Source organism: Phlebotomus argentipes, unplaced genomic scaffold (assembly GCF_947086385.1).
Source record: "Phlebotomus argentipes unplaced genomic scaffold, Phlebotomus argentipes genome assembly contig_15, whole genome shotgun sequence".
Lineage (NCBI taxonomy): Eukaryota > Metazoa > Arthropoda > Insecta > Diptera > Psychodidae > Phlebotomus > Phlebotomus argentipes.
In genome coordinates, this window is record NW_026776181.1 from 7,628,232 (window position 1) to 7,652,321 (window position 24,090).

General features: G+C 38.2%; 1 protein-coding gene across 3 annotated transcripts in view; it reads right to left on the reverse strand.

Annotated features, from left to right (window-relative positions):
- Positions 1 to 24,090, reverse strand: part of LOC132263359 (tyrosine-protein phosphatase Lar) — a 69,254-nt gene that overhangs the window by 14,530 nt on the left and 30,634 nt on the right. For 2 of the 3 annotated variants that reach the window (XM_059763085.1, XM_059763082.1), the window contains exons 6-17: positions 13,721 to 13,762; positions 12,768 to 12,899; positions 12,501 to 12,659; positions 6,858 to 7,040; positions 5,652 to 5,891; positions 5,424 to 5,570; positions 5,216 to 5,349; positions 3,934 to 4,084; positions 3,055 to 3,155; positions 1,579 to 1,771; positions 1,308 to 1,458; positions 303 to 439 (exon numbers count right to left, since the gene is read on the reverse strand). In XM_059763085.1, the coding sequence (XP_059619068.1) occupies positions 303 to 439; positions 1,308 to 1,458; positions 1,579 to 1,771; positions 3,055 to 3,155; positions 3,934 to 4,084; positions 5,216 to 5,349; positions 5,424 to 5,570; positions 5,652 to 5,891; positions 6,858 to 7,040; positions 12,501 to 12,659; positions 12,768 to 12,899; positions 13,721 to 13,762 (1,770 nt within the window). The remainder of the gene's footprint in view (positions 1 to 302; positions 440 to 1,307; positions 1,459 to 1,578; positions 1,772 to 3,054; positions 3,156 to 3,933; positions 4,085 to 5,215; positions 5,350 to 5,423; positions 5,571 to 5,651; positions 5,892 to 6,857; positions 7,041 to 12,500; positions 12,660 to 12,767; positions 12,900 to 13,720; positions 13,763 to 24,090) is intronic. The other variant, XM_059763084.1, reaches the window with a different exon arrangement.

Genomic DNA, 24,090 nt, shown 5'->3' on the forward strand with positions numbered 1-24,090 from the left:
CAACAACATATACATAGATATATTCTGATGTCTCTCCCCATAATAGAATATAAGATTTCATTGAAATAATATCACCCACTTCTGCGAGATATTTTCCAACGAAATCCCCTCCCTCAATTTTACCTGGTTCCACTGGGCATTGAATAATTTATTGATATCACTTATGCTTGCTCAATAATCTCCAAAAAAATTCCTCAAGCTCCCAAACTACCTCTCCATTAATGGACCACACCCTCTCTCCTTCCCCGTCACCCACAAACTGTACAGAGATTGTGGTGTGAATTTATAAATTATATCCTTACCATACTGCTTCGTGCGAACGGGAATCGGCGGCGTGGTGGCACCTTCGCCCCTCTGCGATCTCGCGGCCAGCCAAATATAGTAGAGAGTGTCAGGATATAATCCAGACAAATTGTGACTCTCAGTATTACCAATGCGTCTGCGAAATAGAATGGAGAAAAAAATTTGCATGAGAGCAAAATCACAGTTGAATATTCCTCCAATGGCAAATCGCATGAAAAATTAAATGCGGTTTCCTATTTATAGGCACTTATCACGACCCTTTGCATATACACACTCCATCCATAGCATATTAGAGTGGGAGATTTCACAGGGAATTTATGAAATTTTGAATAAAGCCAGAGAAACTACACGTGGAGTGGTGTTATACCGCAAAAATTTAATCCATAGCTTCGCATTTTGACTGAACACCTTCTAAATTGATCTATTTTCACAGACGAAGCGAGATATCTCAGCGGGCGTCATTTGAGAATTTAACCTTTCCATTCTCTTACAGCCCAGCAAAAGTGATAGCTTGCTGAAATTTATTTAAAGGATATTCTCCGAAGCACCCAATTAAAAATTTGCCATATCTTTTCCCGGACAGTCGGGAAAACCTAATTTAAGAAATGAAATATTCAAGAAAAAGTTATATGTTAAGCAGCTTTCTAAGAATTTTCACAACTGCTCAATGTCCACAAATTTCTTCCTTACTTGCACACATTTTGCCTGAAGACTGAGAAAAATGCAAATATGTTGCTACAGTAAATAAAGTCACCTCCCAGAGGGCAATTTCCGTGCTTCTTCTCCCTCTTTAACATCAAACAACTTGATTCTCGAACACTGGGGTAGCACAACTTTAAAGTGTGCCACATTGCGAATGCTATCCATATTCTGGTCAGAGTGAATCAATCAGTAGAGAGAGGTGAATAGTTTCGGGTAAAATGTGTTCACCACTTTTGCCATTTCATATTGCCAACATCGATGAAGTGAAATATAAATAGCATAGAATATGTGTGTATACTCACTTATGATGTTGCTCATTGGCGTATGTATCATTCCAGTACAGTTCATAGTGAACAATATTTTCACCGGAATGCAATGGCTTCGACCAAGATAGCGTCACAAATGTCTCTCCAATATCAATTGCCCGGAAATTACTTGGCTGCGATGGTACGCCTGATGAGATTGAAAAATAAATATTATTATTATTAACTAGGCTCGTTAAATATTATTAAAATGAACAATACTAATGGGCCAGTCGCTCCACTCGCCATTCCCGCCCACTCAATTAATTACCTTGTTGGGTTTTCACTTGCACCGGATTCGACATCGGTCCGGGACCCATGGACGTGAACGCCTGCACACGAACAGTGTAAATGGCGTGTGGCGTTAATTCAGATATTGTTGTTAACTCGCTATTGTCTACCATTTGGGAGTCCCACGATGCCTCCGGTTGATTAGGATTTGTCGTATAGTAGACTTTATAGCCCTGGATTGGAAGTAAACATCACGTGGACAATTATATCAACACTTCAAACAAACTCCCTTCTTTTCCATCCACTTTCCCATACCCCAAAACATGCTATCCCATCCGTTTCGCTCCCGGACGCGAATTGATGTTTGATGGGACAATTGAGGGCCCCAAAACATCTCAATAGATATCACTCAAGTGGAACAAAAGGACCTTTTTATCGAGTTTGTTATCTTAAATTCACTTTCCAACCATTTCTGTCACCTTTTCCCTTCTTTTTCCCACCATTGACACAAATGCACGGTGAATTGGGGGTGGATAATAGAAAAAGATGGGTAGGTATAGAAGAAATGTTTCAGGATTCCTTTTTTCGGCACATCACAGATGCCTCCTCTCGTGGGACTTTGCCAAGGCAATAAATCCATCCTGAACAATTTGTATATAAAATGTAGTTTCCTCTTATTTCATGAACGAGAAAAGGTATTTTTAAACTTCCCAGAAGAAGATGCTTTGGCGAATTATAAAAAAATAATTTATTGGACATTTTGTCAAGATACTATAAATGATTACTGATTGCAAACACTATCTTTTTAATTATTTATTCATTAGTATTTTTCAAACATCCAGAATTCTTTATAGTGTGCTCTTTATTAAAACCCAAACTTTCTCAAAAGTATCTTAATCTGTCAATCTTTAAGGGGAGAAAAACTTGAGAAATACTTTTTGTGCAACACAAGTTATTGTTGCATCGATTTTATCCGGAAAATTAAAACTTCTTTTCAAGTTGCAATTTTCAGGCACTTTCTCATCAAGTATGAAGTATACAATATTGTATCTCCAATGTACACATTAATCTACCTCTTCCCACTATGCATTTTCCAATATGTTTTCTATTTGCACAACTTTCCCATCTCTTGACGTTCACGGGCTCAACACAGAAAAAGGATACACAAAACCCATAGCGAAGTCTGTGTCTGGAGAGGAAGTGGCATCTCCGAGAGGCTGAGTCTTCTTCCTCCTTGTTCTACACCCCATACACTTGAACGAACGACTTTACTAGGATACACTTTCCCTCGAGATTAACAAGCTTTTGAGCATCATAAATTATTTGATGTGATGCCGTTAAAACGCATGGAAGTTATATAGTCACACTCTTCACTCTTCGCGTGCGTCTTATAAAAATCCCAATCGCAATCGCATATGGATGTAAATTTAAGGGCATCCGCAAATGCTATGGCAAAATGTGGTCAATAATTTGTTTTATACTCACTCCCACACCACTCTGCAGCTGTAAAACTCACCGTAACTTGGCCATTTGGCGTTTCAGGTGGCTCCCATGTAATAACCATGGTTGAAGAGCTGAGCGGACGCACTTGCACGTTTCTCGGCGCACTTTCCATTTCTAAATTGCATGGGAAATAATGAAAAATTCAGCATTTTAGGGTATGCTCTCTGGGCACAGTTAAATGAAAAGTGCAGCTCTCTCAAGTTGCCTTGAGTGAAGAAAATAAAATACATATAGTATAAAAAGAGAATTTTTATGAGAGAAACTTACTGGCACCTCCAGTTGTGAGCTTATTTTTTATATCGTTTACATGAATGTGTCGGGGAAGAAAGAGAAGTGGGTGGAAAATAGTCAAAATTAGAAGCGATTTCTCTTCACAAATAGAACCAATAATTCACTGTGAAGTGTACTTACAGAACAAAGAATGTGAGACAGGGAGAATCCAGTCAAAAAATCCCGGCAGTTTGTTCGCAAATGGTGAAAAATATTTAATAATGTTTATGGAGGAGCTTTGCATTGTTAAATCTCAATTCCCACACACTCGACACTCTCATGGAGAGGAATAAAAAAGAGAAATTGGACAATAAAGACTCGGGGTAAGAAGGAGTCAATTTGACTCTCTGCAGCAATATATTTTGACTTATTAGCTGATTAGTGTTGTAATTGAGTGAAATGAATTCCATTCTCGTTGCATTTTCTTGCCGGGGTGAAATCATTTTTGCAGAAAATGTGTGTACGTGTTGGGAAGGAGGAAAAATGTATAAACACATTACTATCCCATGCATGGGGCGAGGCTATGCTATACTATTTACTCGGTAATAAGACAGTTAGGCAGTCACTTGGGGCTCCTTCTCACCCATTATATAGGGGGCAATAATTTACAAGAAATTATTACCTGTTTCACCCGTTGTGCATGTGGCTGGAATCGAAGGTGGTCCACGTCCAATATTGTTAACACCAATTACATAGAATTCATACTCTGTGTATGGACTCAGGCCACGGATAACATAAAACATCGTAATTATGCCACTTATTTCACTGAATGCCTGAAATTATTATTTATATCATGTATAAGTATTTGGTCTATTTACTCGCCTCCTCGACAACATACACTCTATATTTTCCAGGGATGGAAAAAGGAAGGAGGAAAGAATCCCCCCGCGAAATAACATGCTATTGAATCACACTACGATGATTTATATCCCATTGAAATTTCTTAATAGAATCGTTTCAAACACTTCTGCTCGTTTCTCAAAATAGGATTATATGGATTCCCACCTTTAGAGATTTTCAAACAGAATAAATTGCTATAAAATACTTAACGATAGTTTCTGAAGATACTCATCACATCTCGCAAATTGATCTGACAGACACTTTGCAAAACCACAAATTATATCATGCAAGAACCAGAGAAAGAAATCCTGTCAGCACATTCCGCAGAGCAGAGATTTCTTATCCATCTTACTAGGGAAAATGCGATGAAGCGAAGTGCTGTTATGAGAAGTGTTGGCAAACTATTCATTTTGCATTTTACGATTATTTCCAATCCGATCATCGAACAACAAATGGATTTATTTATGAACAGAAAAAAACCTTGATTATGGGATTTTTTATTTTGATATTGTGTACTAAAATCAACCAGACAACAAGTGTTTCCTTTGCGATAGGCTTCATAACACCCATGTCTTGAGTCATTGGCTCTGATGTCTAGGTCGAGACCTCTCTAAATAGGGGTCACATTCTGATATTGAGGCAAAAGAACCATTATTATGGCGGTAGAAAGTTTTTGCTCCTGCCCAGAGTTCAGATCTTCTCAACTCAGTTGCCTCTAGAAATTCCAGTTCATAAGTTAAGTTACACAAATGCTCGACCATATTTTTTCCAATGGTAATTCAACCTCTAAACCAGTTCGGGTGTGAGAGAGTTGAAAGATGAACCCAAGCAAAGGGATAACAAAGTTCATCAATCAATATTGTTGGCACGATACGGGGGACAATTAGCTAAAGTTAGTGTGCCAAACAAACTCTCACCGCAAGTGAGGTATTTCCAAAGAGCATACCCGACAATCTCCCCAGAAGCCCTCGCTCCCTTTCCACCCAAGCAAAGTGATGGCCAAAAGCTTTTGGTGAGGATTGAGGAGGAATTTGGGGCTGGGATTCGGCGTGTTTTTCACTCACCTGATTGGCATTCTTGGGCTTATACTGGATAACATAGTATTGCAGGTCTTCGGGTCCCTTATACGACCACTCAAGGCGTACCGATGTTGCTGTTACTTCCGAAATGGAGACTTCTGTCGGTGCCGTGGGGAGGGCTAAAGCACCCGATGGAGAGGAAAAAGAATCATCACTCGGTGTACTCAGTAAATCTCTTAGAGGGCAAACTTACACTGAACTTTCACAATTGCCGGAGCATCAATTATTCCTAGAGTTGAGGCAGCAATGCATGTATAATTTGCACTATGTTGAATGTTTGTCAGCTCTAAAATGTTCCGTCCAATCGGTAGTTGATCGTCTGGTGTCAATTCCTGATCACCTGCACGACAGATGGAAAAATATTATTTGAATAGACCATCTCTGTGGGCGACTATGAGCATCTTCGCCACCCCCTCCTTACCTTTTCGCCACTTCACATAGGGCATCGGACTCCCAACTGCGACACATGTGAGCGTCAAGTTGGATCCCAGCATCACTTCACTGAGAGCCTCCGGACGACGAGAGAATTGAGGTGGAACACGTCGAACTTTCACATACAACACTGTTGGCTTTGAATGCTCAGTCCCAACTGGATTTTCCGCCACACATTCATATTTTCCCATATCATCCTCTTCGCTGTTATTAATCTGAAGATCTCCTCCTGCCATGAGAAAAAAAGAACACCGAGCCAGCATGAGAAAAAACTTTCCTCCACGACTATACATTTGATTTGTTGCTCTCTAAAACAAGTGTGTGAGATTTCTTGATTTATTGTGTCCATTGGAAAAATATTAGATAATTTCTCTTCAAAATAGCACCCCAGAGAGAGAGAGAGAGACGAAACATATAGATAAGACAGGGAAATTTTCCCATCGCTTCCCACACCAAAGCCCCGAGAAAACATTCCATTTTCATCACGTTAATCCAGGATGGTACATTTTAACATGGCCACGAGGTGGTGGTAGGCAGGAAAAAAAGAGCACACGAAAGAAAATCAATAGCAAAAAGTCACGTTTTTCTATACACAGATTGTGCTGACGACCATTAAAAATCGTGATTCTCTACTTAAAAGATAATTTTTCTAAAATCACGATTTTTTCCTTTCTTTTCCACCCACACCCGCGTACCTTTCGTCGCGTCCCACAATGTAAAACACATTTTACCCCATTTTCCTTGGCACTCTTGCAGAAAATACGCCCGCATCAGCATAACAACAATTGTATAGTGATCAGAAGGGAAAGTAACTTTCGCGGGAAAACAATTCATTTTCACCAAAGGCATAGAAGTATTGGGCAAAAAGTAGCTTCAATGTTGGCAGGAGCACGGAAGACTGTGACAACTCGAATTAACATACTTCACTGATCTTTTATAAGAAAATAAACAGTTTTGGTAACCCAAAAAGCCGAAAGATAAGAATAAAAACATTTTCGTAAACAACTCGGAAAATTAGAGGAAAATTCATTGGACTCCAATCGAATCGACGAGTGGTATTTAAGAGAAATTTTATGTGTGCAATATTCTTTCTTGTAATATTCTACGCACTCCGGAAATTTAATCTCACAGAAACTTTGTAATATACATAAATTAAGGAAGTGGAAACAATAAAATAGAGAATTATAATACTCACCATCGCTCATAGAATATCGAGGATTAGTCATATCTACACGTTTGGAATCCTTCAGCCAATACAGCTTAGGAATTGGATTTCCGCTCGCTTTGCATTGCATCACAGCTGTGTGCCCAATTTCAATAACTCTGGTGCTCGGCCGCTGAACCGTGATTACAGGAAATCCACTTGGAGTTTTGTCAGCTGCAAAATGGAGAGAGAGAGAGGGAAAAAAATAAAATGGAGAATTATCGCCAAAGCAATAACGTATTGTTTCTGAGACAGAACCGCACAAAAACACCCACCCTAGACATCCTCCCCATCCACTCTTTTGCAATTCTCGCACCGCATCTGACTTGTGGCTGACTCGGTAAAATATACACAGAGAGACATTTCAGTTCACCAAAATGAAGGAGCCAGAAGAGGATTCCTTCTCTCCCAGTCAGCTATACTTTTCCCAACTATACAAGCAACATTTGAGGATGTGATAAAAATCACAATGAATACTGCACGAGAACTCACGAAAGCACGACCCCCTTCTTCTCACAAATCCGAGGTGAAGCTTCAGCACAAGTCGTTGATTTTAATTCAAGACTTGTGAATGGATAAATCCTTCTTGAAAAACAGCAGGATTGTCTTTTTGAGCTTATTTTGAACAACATATCCGTCGCATAGCACACAAAACCATCTCCATGTGTGGAATTTGGCAACACTCAAGAAATACTCTACGTAATTAAAGGAAAATCTATTAACTCGAGACAATCCTTCACAAGAAGTGAAATCCATACAAGAAAACACAAGTCGGAAAAAAAATCCCCAAGAATGCTCATATTCTACAACCGGAAAATGTTTTGTGAAAGATAATACGACCCTAATTATCCTTCCATGTCCTTCCCCGTCGTTTGATCTTGAGAAGAAATAAATTTAAAGGAAAAAAAGCATGTCGCTAGAGAATAAAAACGTCACCATCTGGTCAGTGAATCGCATGCAGTGAACAATTATTTCATTTGCACTTCTCGACAAGATCATCTAAAGTTTTTCTTCATTTTCACACTCCAAGTCACTTTGGAAATGATTGTATAATCACAATGCGATGAGAGAGGGCGAAACTCTCAGCCAGAACATCATTTTTTCCCCTCCGCAATGCAATGTTCTTGCGGTCGACACCCAGGAAGGAAGAATGATGTTGAAAGTGGGAAAAGGGGTGTGAGTGAGAAAGGGAGGGTAAACACACTGTTCATTATGAGTTCCCCTCCTCTCGTCCCGTGCACACCCAATCCTTATACCGACTATCATATTGCACAACAAATCTATTTATCTTACAATTTGCAATAAAACACGGCAATTTCACCGATACTGTACAACTCTCACTCTCTGCACCTCGTATTGAGTGTGAATTGTGTGAAATATGCAAATGCTATACAAATATCCCTTCTCTCTCTCGAGTTGGTAACAAGGCTGGAAATCTCAACGCATAAATTATTGCCCACATAGTAATTTTCCTAAATTATCCATTTTCACTACAACTTTAAGTTAACACATTTTCCACCTATACTGCACTATAACATCCTCTTTCCCCTCAGACGAGAGCGACTTTTCCGGTTATTCCTACTTACCACACATCATGAAAATTATTTGGATTTCTACTCCTATAATTATCAATAATAAATTAGTTGGGAGGGCAAAACTTTGTCCCAACTCGCCCTTATACTGTATATGTTATACACTCTGTTTGTGATGGCTGATTTAATTTTGCAACTTACACCATTTTCAACAATTTTCATCGCACGAGAAAATTACAAAATTGTCCACCACCTCCCACATGTCCACCCACAAAAGCTTTAAAATTTAAATATTTCCTGGTGACCCCAACACGATGTATTTCTTCGACCACCGCCAGAGTGCACTGCTGTGGCATATATCTTGTTTCGGTCGCATGACACGAGGATTAGAATTGTCATGAAACCTGCTGCAATACTGCAGATAGAGCAACACGAACTAAATAAAGATTAACACGCTTTCGTTAGGTATGTAAGAAAAAGTGTATGACATTCACATCTCTACAATACCTTTAAGTATTACATTAAAGAAATTATTCTTAGTTTGAAGGATCTGTAAATTTCCTTTCGTCGATCTTTAAAATTAAAATATTTTTATTTTCCACAATATAAACTTTTCTCCTACGTCTTGTTTTGTAATAAACATAAATTTTTCATTTGACGCTTACCACGCGCTCTGGCACAAAGCCTTTCATTTGAGGTATCAAAATGGCTAAAAATACATAAATCTTCCTTCATAACATTCTGAAATTTCACACCTTCCCTTAAAAAACTATGCCGTCAAAAGGAGCATAAGATGCTTATCGACGAAATTCAGAAAGTACCATCAACTCTGAAATAATTAACTTTATACCACACCTCGTAATGTAAAAATATCCCACAGAAGACAATTTTCCGTGGGGGTTCCAACTGAGACAAACCGTTTTCAGAAAGTTGAGCGCAAAGTGACGGGAATGCCAGGCAAACTTCATAGCTAAAATACCAATCAATGGGGTGAACTTTCGTCTCCCTCGTGAGATGTAATACAAAATATCTCAGTTTTACAGCAAAATATCATTAAGAATTCATGACATCGTAATATTGTGATATCTACACCATAATTGTGTTTATGAAATATGAATCTCTCAGTTACTTTGTGGTGGAGAAAAGTGGTGTGGCTCCATAAAAGCCAGGTGAGATGCTCGAGAATTGGGGGTGTGTTATATGCACAGAGAGACAGAGAGAGTGTTGGTCCCCACAAGTGAAAGAGTTTTATATATAAAAATAACTTGAGAACTAAATAAATACACATAAAATTGCTGAAAAGTGTCACACATGGGAGAGACAGATACTGTATGTGGGTGTCTCATTTTTATTTCTCACCTGCCACGGAATCGCACAATCTCATCATCATAACTAAAACACCCTTTTACTTTTATTCCTCCACTGCTCTTTTTTCGGGCTGGGAGAGAGTTTATATCCAACATGCACGTATAGATAGTGCGGTTGGCTGTTCCCGAAGGTCGCCCTGGGAGTTGGAATATTTTTCTTTTCGGAGCAACCCCCGAGACACTATGGCAAGTGAGGAGGATACCCTTAAAAGTTTCAATGGAAAATAAGAAGACAAAACATGGGAAAGCTATATTACTTGATGTGTATTCATGTTCACGTCTCTTTTTTTTCTCTCCCCATTCTTTCATCGGTGAAAACTATACATGGCACGAGAGAGCTCTCTTCGGAGTCGCGCGCGAGAAAAAAGGCACATATGTATATATGGGTGTTTTGGAGAATCGAAAGGAGCAACTTTGAGATTCCACGACAAACAGTGGGTGGGATTCTCGCATTTTGAGAGAAAATGGTTCGTGTTGAGCTACAGAGACACGGCTAAATGCTGTGTAAAATCATGACTATGTAATTTTTCTTCTCTTTTGTATGGTAACAAACCACCAATCCATTCCCATCTCTCAACTCACACGGTCGTCCCAGCGTGCCTTTTTTCCTTCACCTCTCTCCAGTTGGGGAGAGAGACACAATGATGAAAATACGTATACATATGGCACAAGGGAGAGATAGGGGAGATATAGAAGTGGGTGGGTGTGTATTTTTTACCATGTTTCTCGGACAGATTAATGTTTGTGCATGCACACGAAAGAACTAATGGAAAATTGGAAGGAGTAAAAGGCTTTCGCAATATAAAACAAAACTTTCAATAAGCGAAATTGTGCTTTTTTCCTCTCCACCCATTTTAAACTTTTTTTTTCACAACCCCACGCCATTGATATGCCAGCAATGTGTGGGTAAGTGTAATATAATGCTCTCTCACGTTTTTTTTTCCTATACATCCAATCTTCACTGAGGAATTCCAATCCCCATTCCCACAGACAACCGACGCTAAAACACTTTGAAATCCGCACCAACTGTGAGGTGAGAAAGAGAGACATACAAATTCAATCCACTCAGCGAGCGCGGTCAAAAAAGTTCACCAAAGAATAACGCGCTATAATACCTTTCATACACAAACAACTGGTGCAGTGAGACGGGCACTCAGCTCTCAGTCCCATTTCGTAATAGTATCATAATCCCATTTTTATCTCATTGGCTTCTGACACTGACACCATCTCGAGCTTCTATAAATTTTTAAATATCTCTTACTCTCTCGCCGCCGACACATGAAAAAGCATTTGAGCTCAAAGGCGGTAAATGTGATCACCGGCATTATCGAGCTTTTGTTCACCTGAGCTTCTTTATTTATCTAAAAGCATACTAAAATACCCCGACCGAGATGTCACATGCGGTTATGCTTAGGGAGTAAATTTTTCGATTTTCCTAATATAAAATGCTAAGCCATAAAGCCCCTCAAGCTCATTTTCAATTCTGTGTACACATATTGTAGTCTTTCGAGCACATATACTATATGTGCAAAGTACAGTCTTGCTGTATGAATGTATCATCAGAGAATTCGTGAAAAGTGTTACATTAATTGATAATCCATCAGTTCTGCTCAAACTCTTTTTTTGGCTCAGAGTTCACCCATAATCTAAGCAAAACGTTTGCTTATCATGTGCTTTCAGTTTCTCACTATGCATAGGTTATTGCATCTTAAAGTTATTGCATACAAAATTCTATAACGACATACACAAGAATATCTAACTTGCACTCTTACTGATTACTTACAATATCAGGAAACTTCACTTCAAAAGGATTCCCACCGTGAAACCCTCTAAATCACTTCCTCTTAATTTGATTCACCCGCTGATATTTGATCAATTAGCAGTTTGATATTTGCGGAGAAACTTTCAAATAGTTTACTGATGATAGATAAAAGGTCGTGCTGTCTCTTTCCCTCTTAATTGTAAAAGCGCTTTGCAAGGTTTGTACAGAAAATGTAACTCGAATTTCAATCCCATTCTTAAGTACGACAACAACATGGATTAAAATCTGCATACCGCAATAAACCTTTTAAACGATCTTGTTATGCAAATATGAACAGTAATCTCACTGTAGAATGAACTTTTCATTGTATGAGCCATTGATGACCACAAAATTTATCATTTTCCTGAATTGTCATCTGTGCATTCAGTTTGGTTGCACTGGACTATGTACAAATTCATTGTACAATGGAAAGCTGTCTTGACAGTGAAGACAAGCAATCCCATTGATTGATCTCTTGAGAGAACTGCAATGGGAAGTCAAGAGATATTTCCTAGTCTCTTTATATTTGCAATATCCTAAATGCACACCTTTGACTATGGGAATGGCTGTTCCCATCTCGCTATGGGCTGAATTAATGTGAGAGTGCAATATTCATTAAGTCAATTCCCTGTGCATTTGCTTCGGATGTGTGTTGTTTCAAATGTATCACAACATATCAAGTTATTCTGCCCAAAGCAACCTCATGGCCACCAAATGTAAAATCTTATACATGTATATGCAATATAATGTAGTGCGAAATCAAAACCTCAAATGGGGAATTTAATTATGGCCCTAACAAGAAGTTAATGCACCCCAGAAGACTTCTCCTCATTGCTCTTCATTAAACAGGGCAGAATACAGAGCTGGATATTATCACAGTAATCAACATGTTATTGGAGGTCTCCATGCAAATTCTTATTACGATTTCACTCACCTTCGTAGACTGTAAGGGTGGCCTCGGCTGAAACTGCATCGCCAACGCCATTCTCAGCCACACATTCATATGGAGCGTCATCTCGGCCAGCTCGGACAGGTTCAATTCGCAAAATCGACACCCCGTGAGCCTCAATCACTGAATATCGACTCTGTGTGCCTGTGACAAATGAAAAAGGAATTGCGCAAAACCGCGTGTGTGTGATTAATGGTGCATGGAAAGAGTCTGTTGATTGATATTGAAAAGGTGTCTCCATATGTTACATACCGGAAACTTTCTTGCCATTTTTCCGCCAGATAATTGTCGGTTGCGGATCACCGCGCGCTGCACAGAAGAAACTCGCCACTCCACCCACACGAACACCTTGATTTGCAGGCTTCTTCACAATCTCCGGTGGATCTGAACATGTGAAAGAGACAGAGGAACAGAGAGGCATGGTTATTTCACTGAATAATTGGACGGTAAACAGGGGCGTAGGCAATAACGCTCGAATTTCGATGACACATCAGAAGAAGTAGAAGGATTTAGGTCTCATTTTTCACATACAATTTTCTCTTCCTTGTCATTATTCGTTGATTAGGTCTGAGTTAATAATAAAAAGCTCTTCAAGTCAAGAGAAGACATTGTTCACATCAGATATATTGATTGATTGACATCTTCTTCAGAGCCTTTAAGTCTAATCTATGCAAACAATGGAGATTTCTATCACTATTTTGCTGTGAATTTCAAAAATTGATCACAGTGTTGTGACTCAATTGAGACTATATGGGCTAAAAACCTCTTACTGTGCCTATGGTGGCATATGGAAAATGGTAGAGACAAAATCTGTCGCTCCAGGGTGGAAAATTCCATTGTATCTCCCCCACATTCGTGCCCTTTTGCCCCATGTAAATCCCACACAACTATAATCCTATCAAATGCTGAATATTTGCGGGATTCTTCTTAATCCTAATTAGAAGTCAACAAGAGTCAAATTGAATAGGGTGGCACAGCACTCATACTGAATAGCAGCACACGGGATTTTATAGATTCACAATGGGATGGGGTGTGAAAAAGAGATGAGGAAATTCACTCAGACTATCGCGTGTTGTATTTCAAAAGTAGGAGAGACAAGCACCTTCACCGTGCTAACTGCTCCTGGCTTTTTGGTTTCGGAAAGGAGTGAATATTTGTACTACACTGAGAAGACCTCCTGGAACATAAATATTTTCTTAACTTACGTGTCAGGTATTGGATGAATGGAAAATCCGAGAAATTTCCATCTGTAACATATCTCCATGTAATACACATCTCGTCGGATCTCTTTTGCCCACCCAAAGAGGGTGCTTTTATGGGGTGGGCAAAACTCACACAGAGATTTATCATCGCACATACACCATATTTATATTTTGATTTTTTAGCATATCATTTTTCTCAATACAAGTTTATTATTTCAGAGGGAATGGGGAACACGTTGTGGATGGGATTTTAGGAGTATCATCATAACATATTGCATGGTGGAGCTTAAATCTTATACATGAATATTGTCTCAATTTCGCATCAAACTCCAACATGAGAAGAGCGAGATCTGAAGGATCCAATTAGGGCTGGACTTCATACTGGCCACCCCAATTTCATCATCCTTATCGCGCATTCATGTGGATTTCAATCGAAACTGAAACTGGAAATACCGCACAACAACCAATTTGTTTTAATAAAACTACACGTGTATATTTGATGGGGTGTATCTTGACTGTTTGGACACGTTATGTTTTCCCAGTATTTTCTCCAGGAAAATTCCTTATCGTACCTTTTGAAAGTCAAACGGTGGAATGAAATTCATGGAAATTCACCCACCCACGCCTTCTTAGAACCCACAAAGGGACCCCAAAGACAAATTTACCACAACAAATTTGTACACAAGTTTTCCCTGGGAAAAGTCTTTTACACACAATCGAGATATGATACTTCACCTCGCTCCCTGTATACATACATTTTATCATCCCCACCAATCACTCCCCCACAAGCGTCGTCCTCGAGAGCCCAAGCACTTTCAATTATAGTTGAAGAAAATGTGTTCCCAGCATTAGTTAATTGTGTGGGAAAATAGAAATGTGTATTTGAGTATTCGCCCCGCCACCAATAATTCATTCCACACATTTTCTCATCGTATTATTTAGCCCAGGATAATTGTATATCCTCGCTATACGCATGCCAAAATGAGATGTTTCGCTTGAAATTTCGCTCGAAGAATGACGTTCTTATTTTCATTTGATTTATCTTGCAGAGCCTCATAGAAACCTTATACTCATGTACATTCCACCCAATCTATCTCGCAACTTGCAATTTTATTGATAGAAGGGAAAATCCTCGCTATTTTCCTCCAACCGCACATATATACAGACAAAAATCCAAAAATCCCTATCGACCCCGTGTGCGGTTGTTCGACTGTTTTCCCACAATCAGACCCAATTTACCCCGTATTTTCCCTCTCCTTCGCCAAAAAAAGATATTCAACTCACTCACCACGTAAAAGTAATGCTAAGTAATTGAATCAGATATGGATAAAAGAACTTTTGTGTCACACTAAACTCTCTCTCTTCCTCTCTCACATCCTGTGTCCTCTTGGCAATATGGTCGAGAAACATTAACGTATTTTCATCTAGTTAAGTTTTTTTTGCCATCCCTTTTGTGGCATTCTCACTCAACACACTTCACTCGTAATTCTATTCACGTGCTTCTCTGTCATTTAAAATTGCGGATAGATTACCTTTTCATATCAATTTCCCTTGTCCGAGACAAGCCAAAGTACACTTCAGGCTAAAACTTACAGACGTAACTGGAAACTATTCTGAAATAGCTAGTTCGGTGCATGAAATTTGTATTAAATTTGTAATACAATTTGAGATATGTATAATGTAGAATAGAGCTCAGAAATCTCATCGTTTAAATTCACAGAATTGCACTCTTTAAGAAGACCAGCAAAATCAAAGATAGAACTGCTTCCAAACTAAGCTCCCTTCACCCCTACTGTGTAACGTCTTGGCTTCTGGGGTGGGTCTTCTCCACATAGTTAACATCTCAGGAGCAAGACAGAGACAATACAGAGAAATCAGTAAGGCATGACACAAAAGGGAATTGGATTAGATGCAAGAGACAAACTGTCGATAAAATTGAGACTTGACGAGAGCAGTGAAAAAAGGCGAAACTAGTCAAAAGAAGTGGAACATTTGAGAATTTATGTATAGTAAAATTCGAAACATTTTCTGTTGCTTCACGCTCCCAGAGACAAACCTTCTACCGAGACCCATATATCGTTACACACTATGTACATTAGGTATAGTCAAACTGAAGAAAATAGATGAACCGGAAATTGAGATGTTTTAGATGTTGTCTACAATATTGTATTTGTTCTTGTTTCTTGTCTATAATATGAGCACATGAGACCTCTACATTCATAAGACAACGGAGAAGACTTAAGAAAAGTATCGTCGCATAAAAAAAACACTCTAGACACAAGCAAGAATGTAGAAAACAATCGTACGTACATATATCCTCAATGAATCTAATTTCACAAAATCCATGTGAAGAGAGTTTAGAGCGAGAGAGAGAGGGACAAATTCCACCTCAACTAAGCAATTGGAAATCAATGAATAAAACTATTTCTAATTTCACTATACTCCCCAGTCAGTTGACAAATAAAATGTGACCAATTGGAGTTCAACCTTCTCTCACTTTCACAATTGATATCGATTTTCTATTAAATATTTCGTATATACGGCAACTTCGCTCCCGCAATCACACTGGTGATATCCCTAAAATACTCGACCCTCCCCCACCTAGAGTGTCAAAATTTACAAGAGAAAACACTTTGGGTAAATCAATATTTTTCATCCTTCACCTTCTATACATTATCTATGATCACAATTCCGCATACTACATTCGAAAGATACAGGTGAAATAAATTCTACTCTCTCAGCAACATTTTTCTGACTCCCCATTTATAAATCTCAACAAATACATGCACCATGGTGGAAAGTTTTGAGTTGTCGCTCCACAGCAATAATAGTAAAAAAAAAACCCAACATTTTTCCTCCACACCAAGGCACCCCCTTTCATCGTCAAACGCGCAATGGTATTGAGAATTTATTTGCATTTATAGAACACAACACTGATTGTCCGATTCTTACAGCGCGCTTCAGGCACTTTTGAGACAAGTATCGCGAGTTCGGGCACACACAAAACCATTGTCACATCCCATCACACCCCTTTAGGAGACAAAACCCTTTTAACGACCCAATTGCCCCAATCATGCACAGATAATAAAAATACGAGAAATAAAATCGTTAGACAAGCATAAAAAAGGAGCGAATCTCTTAAAAATAATGGTAAAATGCTCTATAAAAATATTCGTAATATGGGCACTTAAGTGTCCATCCATGCTCGGAGGATCAAAAAACAAAAAGGCAATCAATAACCTTAATAGTAATTTAATTACTAAACCAATTCACTTTGTTCTATTAGTATTTCAGTCCATGAGCCACACATATACGTATTAGACATCTCATTGTAAGTGACCAACGTAATCAATCATTGAATGAGCAACTTCGTCACTAGGGACTAATCAACTTGATGGGTGAAGCAAAGAACAATCCAGAAAAACCCCCCTGGTGATGTCTTCGCAAGACATTTTCGGCGGTGGGGACACATATAAATTCCTAGTGAAAAATTACATTTTTTCCCTCCTTTGCCAAATACACCAGCAAAACCATCATGAATTGTGCACAGAGCTCTCCCTTCTTTCTTACAACTGCAAATATTTATAAACCACCATTTATTTGCCATCGTCTCAATCCACCTCCTCTTCATGAAATCAACCAGAACAAATTCACCACAGAATATATGTAATCACATACACTGCACAGAGACGCATGAGAGGAAAAAAGTATAAAAACGATGTAGAAATTATTGGGAAGGGAAATAAAATAAAATTCCATATCATTCAAGCTTTCTATACGCAGTGGCGGTAGATAAATCCTGAGTCTTTCTGATCTGGAGGAAAGTATAAAAAATCCATTTTATCCCTGACCATGAAAGAAAATAGACAATCAAATCTACAGTAAGAAAATTACCACGAGAATCGAATAACATAAAGTTGGATTGGAAACAATTCACTATATATAAATGCATGTGTATATATATCATTTCTTCACTGAGGAAAGCGCAATGATCCACAAAATATAATGGGCAAAATTTCGTATACTGCCGCACGATAAAACAATAAAAGAATTTCATTTTAACTTATTTACTTCCAGTATTATATCTGTGTGGCTGAAAAACAACGATCATAAAAGGACACTTTCAACAGTTTGGCGCTCAACGCAAGTTGAAATGCTCCCAGTAGGACTTTTTGGATTTTTTTCAATTAAATACAAACCATCAAACTTCTGTGGGTTGGGAATTTTCATTCAACTCATCATTTATGACGCAAAACATTATACATTTCAATTTTAAACACTGTTATACATATTTGTAAAACAGAAAACATACTTTTGAATTCAGTTTTAATTCAGAGCAGTGATTTTTTTAACATAGAATGTCTGCAAACCACAATTTTCGTACAAAGCAGAGGAAGTTACCATGCATAACTGAGACTTGCGGAATTCAAACTGTTCAAAATAAACTAAATTTCGACTTTGTCTAACATAACCATTCGATTTGCCCTCAGGGCGAAAATTTAATTTTCCCGAAATCCTTCGCCTCGTCAATGGAAAAATCATGGAGGTTCGCGTCTAAATTGCAATATATCTTCCAATTAAACTCAATGAGAGCGTATCTTTAGCATTTTCTTCGTATTACACGTGCAATTTACACGTAAATATAGTCAAATATTGAGTGGCGGTTCTTTAGGGGGATGAAACATACGACGAATGGGCGGAGGGAGAGACTTGTGATGAGAATTATAGTATCTCTCTCCTTCGACTCAGGCCTCCTCGTCTTTCCGCTGATTTTCGATTTAGCTCCAAACCCCGCGGCCTAATCGTCCTGTTGCGTGACAAGAATTGGTATTACTAATTACTTAAAATGTTTGTATACTCTCCTTTTTGCCCACTCCACACATACACATCGTCATTGCCTCTCACACTGCGATGTATTAAATGTTTTGGGGAGCATCTATACATGGGATTAGTTGGAGAATTGTACACCCACAACTTGTTCTACACTAATATTTTTCATTATACTGTTTACACGACTTCTCCCGTGAGCGGGAGGCAAAATGTTAAATCAACTAAATGCTTCATGTCGATGGGGGAAACGGGACGTAGTTACAATTTTCCAAAAGGGATTAGCCGCATGGCGCACATTACAAAAGTTAATCGAGACTCTCGACTCTGCAGTTTATCTCACGCCAAGCGCAACAAAGCACTTAATAAGGGAAATCATCGCATCGATATTATTTTCTCAATGAAATTTTAATTAAATCCCAACTTGATACCCTTCTTCATCTTCCTAAAAGGAGGTGAAGAATTTCATTGAAATTTATCCCCTTACACAAAAGCTTCAGCCATGTAATTTGAGGTATAATCGGTATAATGCAAAAAATACCGATAAAACGTGCGAGTATCCGATCAATTTCGCCAAATCCAACTCAACCCTGTCACCAAAAGTTTGAATTCCTTTCGTTATCTCTCCCACCATTCACACGACAAATCTCCTATATATTTGCCACCTAAAACAATATTCTATTATTTCTCTAGCAATTACTACAAAACAAATAAACACGAAACAAGAAGGAAAAACTTCTGCCAACACGAACGGAGAAAAAAGAAAAGTTCAGCCATTGGAAGGAGGCGAAATAAAAACATGGAAACAATAAACTTCCCGACAAATATCAATTGGAGGATGAGGTGAAAAGCAATCCTATTCTTTACATCTTTCCTGTCGCTCTTATAAGCGTTTGAGCCTCACCTTAATTTTTCCTTCCTTCCACCTTCCTTCCTCTCTCTCTCTCTCTTGCTCTCACTCTCTTTCCTCACCCTCCCGCAGCCCTCCTTTTAAATGCCTTGTAATGCTTTCATCTCATATTATAAGGGATAATCGTCAATATGATGACAGTAAAAAGTTCAACATGAAAACTTCCGAGTATATATGAGTGGCAGGGGAGGAAAAAGTTTAGTTGGAATTTAACCAATGAAATAAAAATGAGTGGCACATAAAAATCTTCTCCCTCACATCCCTTTTCCCCTTTTCACATTGATAGCAATTCATTAAATGGTGGTAAAGTTTTATCCATTTATCAGAAAGAATAGAAATGTGGTTGGAAAAAGCTGTTTACAACTATTCCAATCAATAGAGCTATCATTAATTAATAAGTCAATATAATAATCATTATCCTCTCGCTCTTGCCATACTGTATTTTTAATTAATCGCTACACGATTTTCATGCACTCTTTTTGTTCTTTCCTCACATAAAATATCAATTACAAATGCCTCAGGTCATAGAGAATACTTTCTCGCACATTTACACATCAGTACAATACATATTTCACATATGGTCAAAGAGTCAACATATCCTCCTTGTGACTGGAATGTCGCTTGTGCATAAAACTACTCCTTTTTCATTCCCTCCGTCCTAAAATGTATTATGTATGTGAATAACACAAAGCATTATTATTTTTCCTGACTTCTCCGCTTTTCTTTCCTTTAAGGAAGACCAGATGTGCTCTGAATTCCGAATGAGATCCACCACTACGGGATATCTTTACTTTTCGATTAGAAGGGACAAAGGAATGGCTAAAATGTTTCGATTCTCTCTATACACTACCTTTAGTCGCCCCTTCTTAACATAAAAGCTCAGATGTTGGGGGTGAGAGCGAAAGAGGGCGGGGGTGGAAAGCGTAGTGAATACATACATAAACAAATAACTATTCCAATCTTGCACGGACTTTAAATTAATGGAAATTCAATAAATAACTAAATCCCCATTAACATTTAATCATTATTTATTAGGGAAGATTGAGAAATTGAATAAATTATTTCCTCTAGTCGAGGAGAAAATTGATTTACGCATGTTCCAGATACCCATAACGTCATGCAATTTGAACCATGTGCATTGTAGAAACCACTCATTTTCATTACAGGCATACCAGGCATTTAACTATATTAATGATATTAATGCTTATGATAATTTATCTCTAGAATCCACGAGCAATATCGAAGAGAATCAGACGGAATTACACACAATGTGTTATCATGCTATCTCAAAATCTTGGTATAAATGAAAAAAAAGACGATAAAGAGATGTTTAGTGAAGAATAAAAACATCTTAACATATTTAATTTCCCCAAATTGAACCTACTTTTTTCCCTAATGTGATGGATCTCAATTAATTTTCATCCTTTGACAAACTTTTACAAATCCCTCCTTCTTCAGTGCAGTTACAAAGTTTGTCAGTATACAATTGTGTGATAAAATTTAAATTTCTGTTTGTGAAATATCTCTAAGTACAATGGCTATCATTATTATCATCTCTGAGACCTTTCTTGCCTTTTTCCCTTCTCTCCCTCCTCCCAGTCTCAGCATTCTGTGCGTCTTATTATCCCAAGCACGAGAAATATCCTTGTGAAAAATGACACGGATGACAAACTCAATTAAACAATGAGATCAATATTAATACCGTCGGGTGTGAAAAATGAAATATTTCAATCTAACTTATGAATATTCGTAATGACCTGAGATATACAATAAATTAGACGAGATAGGGCATATAATAATCTTTTCATTTTGCTCTCCCCTCGTCATGCCATGGTACACTGCTCACACCCTCACTGTACCGAAACTCTATTTCTCATTTAAATTCGACTTTTATGTGGTGAGAACCATTGGAGAGACCCTTTTAAAATTCACCACTGCTGGAAGCCCATCCCCAAAAAATATTCTCTCAAGTTAACTGGGGTACGCTCGGGGTGTGTATATATATGCGAAAACGCTGAAATTATCGCAATTAACAACTTCTCTTTTTGTTCAACCATGAAATTATTATTACAGAGAGGGCACAAGTCGATTTTGTCGTCTTTCTCTCTCCCACACGGCCCCTTTTCAACCCCACAAGCTCCCTAGCTCAAGAGCCCAGCCAGAGTGTTAAAGCAAGAGATACTCTCCTCCAACCCCAACACATACCGGGCTCGGTTAGAAGAATGTTGAGCCATACAATTTATACAAAAACATACAGTGTATTTAATTGTATTCACGCTGTCTAAATTGAACAACTTTGCAATTCTTCCAACTCAATACAATCATGACAATTCACACAGTCCCTGAATGAATGTCTTTTTAAAGTGCTCAACTTGTCCTGCCTTCCCTACAATTGATCGAGTCACTTTCCTCCCTTTCCGCCCAACCCCGTCCATCCACCTCAACAGACTCTGCCACCCAGTGAAAGTCGCAGTCCTTTTGGAAATTATTTTGCATGAAAACAGTGCATTAATCTCTTTCGCGAGCGCGAGGAGCAGAAATTGAAAAGTCGCGTGAAACACCCCGGGATCAAATATGAAATACTCGTGTAATTAATTTACCCCCATATTCCACAAGTAGACTTGCTTTTTTCCCCTGAAAAGATATACTTTTTATCCTCCTCCGCACTTCAGCGCACTGGCGGCAGATAAAATCATTGAAAATTGCTCTGACTTGTGAGCTTAAAAATTCACGGATTTTTTTCAGAGCGCGTGAATTATAAGTGAGTGTAAATAAAATACAGCACAACTATTCCTATGCAAAAGTGTCTCTTCTCATTCACCAAACATGAATACGAAGTCCTTCTTTTCACAATTTTCACCACACACACACACACACTCTCTCTCTGTGAGAGGCAACTTTTCTCGACAAATATCTCAAGAGTTGGGGTTGTATGAAGAAGTGGAAAGACAGTATGTCTCGTATGAGAAATGTTTCATGCTCTCCATGTACATAATACCATTCCCATGCACAGAACATGTTCTTGAATGCATGAGAAAATATACAAGAGGGTTTTCCCTCTGAAAACACTCTTCTTCGCCTCTTTTTTTATCTGCAAGACTATAGTGAATGAAAATGTGACAATTTTGTACATGTTTCTCCCCACACATAGTCTCCCTTCATGCCATTCGAATGAAAATTCTATTAATTTTTAATGTATATTTTACAATTAAATGTAAAAAATTTACGTAATATTTTATTCATCTCTAGAGAGGAATTGCAGAAAAATCCCATTTTATTTCAGTGACACACACACACCCGAATGATCGAGTTATTTAATATTCATCATGAAAAGAATACTGCTATTAAAGATTAATCAATCAAGTGACAATATACAAAAATAATAATATTATAAACAGTAAAATGTCTATCATTTTAACTCAACGGCATTCACGTGTAAAAGAGCGGCATTAAAGGGAAAAAATGAGCACTAAAACTGAACATTACACGTGGGAATGTTCAGCATATATAGCTAAAATTTTCACCCTCTTTCTCTACACTTCTGCGAATAAATATAATCTCATAGGTTAGCAATAAAAAGGTGTTCCAATTTGCCGCTATACACGAAGAACTTTAAAGCTCAGAGGCAATCCAATTAATGTGAATTGGAAAATATGATTTTTATTAGAGTTTACCGAGAAAAATGCTCTTTCACATTATATGTACGTACTTGTTGAGTATGACAGGTGAAATGAGTTAGAGATTTTATATTTATTTGCAGCACTGTTTTTGTGTATTATTTCTTCTTCAACACAATTCTTTATTGGTATAAATCCGTCTCACCGATATGCTCGGGACTTTATATCCTCAATGCAAAAGTATATCACGCAAATATAACGTAAAATGTTCACTGAGACGCTGGAGAGAGCGAGTCAAAGGAGCCCCCCTCACGAGTACATAGTGTTATGCTCTGCTTTTTCCTTATTTTATTAGTATACACTCAATGAGATTGGGCGGAGAGCGGAGGGGTCGCGATGGAGTTAAAATAAGGATGGAAATAGCGTGACCAACTAGTTGTATATTTTTCACAGGAATTCATGTACAATCTACTTTACAATAATAAGCATTCGACTTCTTGGTACGTTGGATTTTGCCATAAAAGCACTCGTTCAGACCCCACCAGCCCTCCCACCAACCCATTTACACTCGCCAAGGCGGTAGTTTTCCTACAAGGAAAATTAAGGGGTTTCCCAAGTGATCAAATCGCGACTCCCAGAGTCGCAGCAAATCGACAAAAAGCCATTTTCCATTAGTGGAAATCCACTGACTTTCCTACAAAGTGCAAAGCAATGGCATGAGAAACCCCTACAAATGGAAAGCCACGAATTGTACTTGATTTTAATGTTTGACGATTTTTCAGTGCTCCACACTAAACGTTTAATTTGTCAGATTTCCCCCTATAAAAGACCGGATTGTGGTGATGTAGCAGAAAAAAGGCATAAGAGAAGTTCCACAACTAATTACCATCAGCATTTTTTTTACGTGTGCAAAGACGTAAAATGAACTTTCATTAAGCCATAACCCTACATCACAAGATACATATTTCCATATTCACTCTTTTGGGGTCTATAAATAATTCCACACATGATTTTAAATT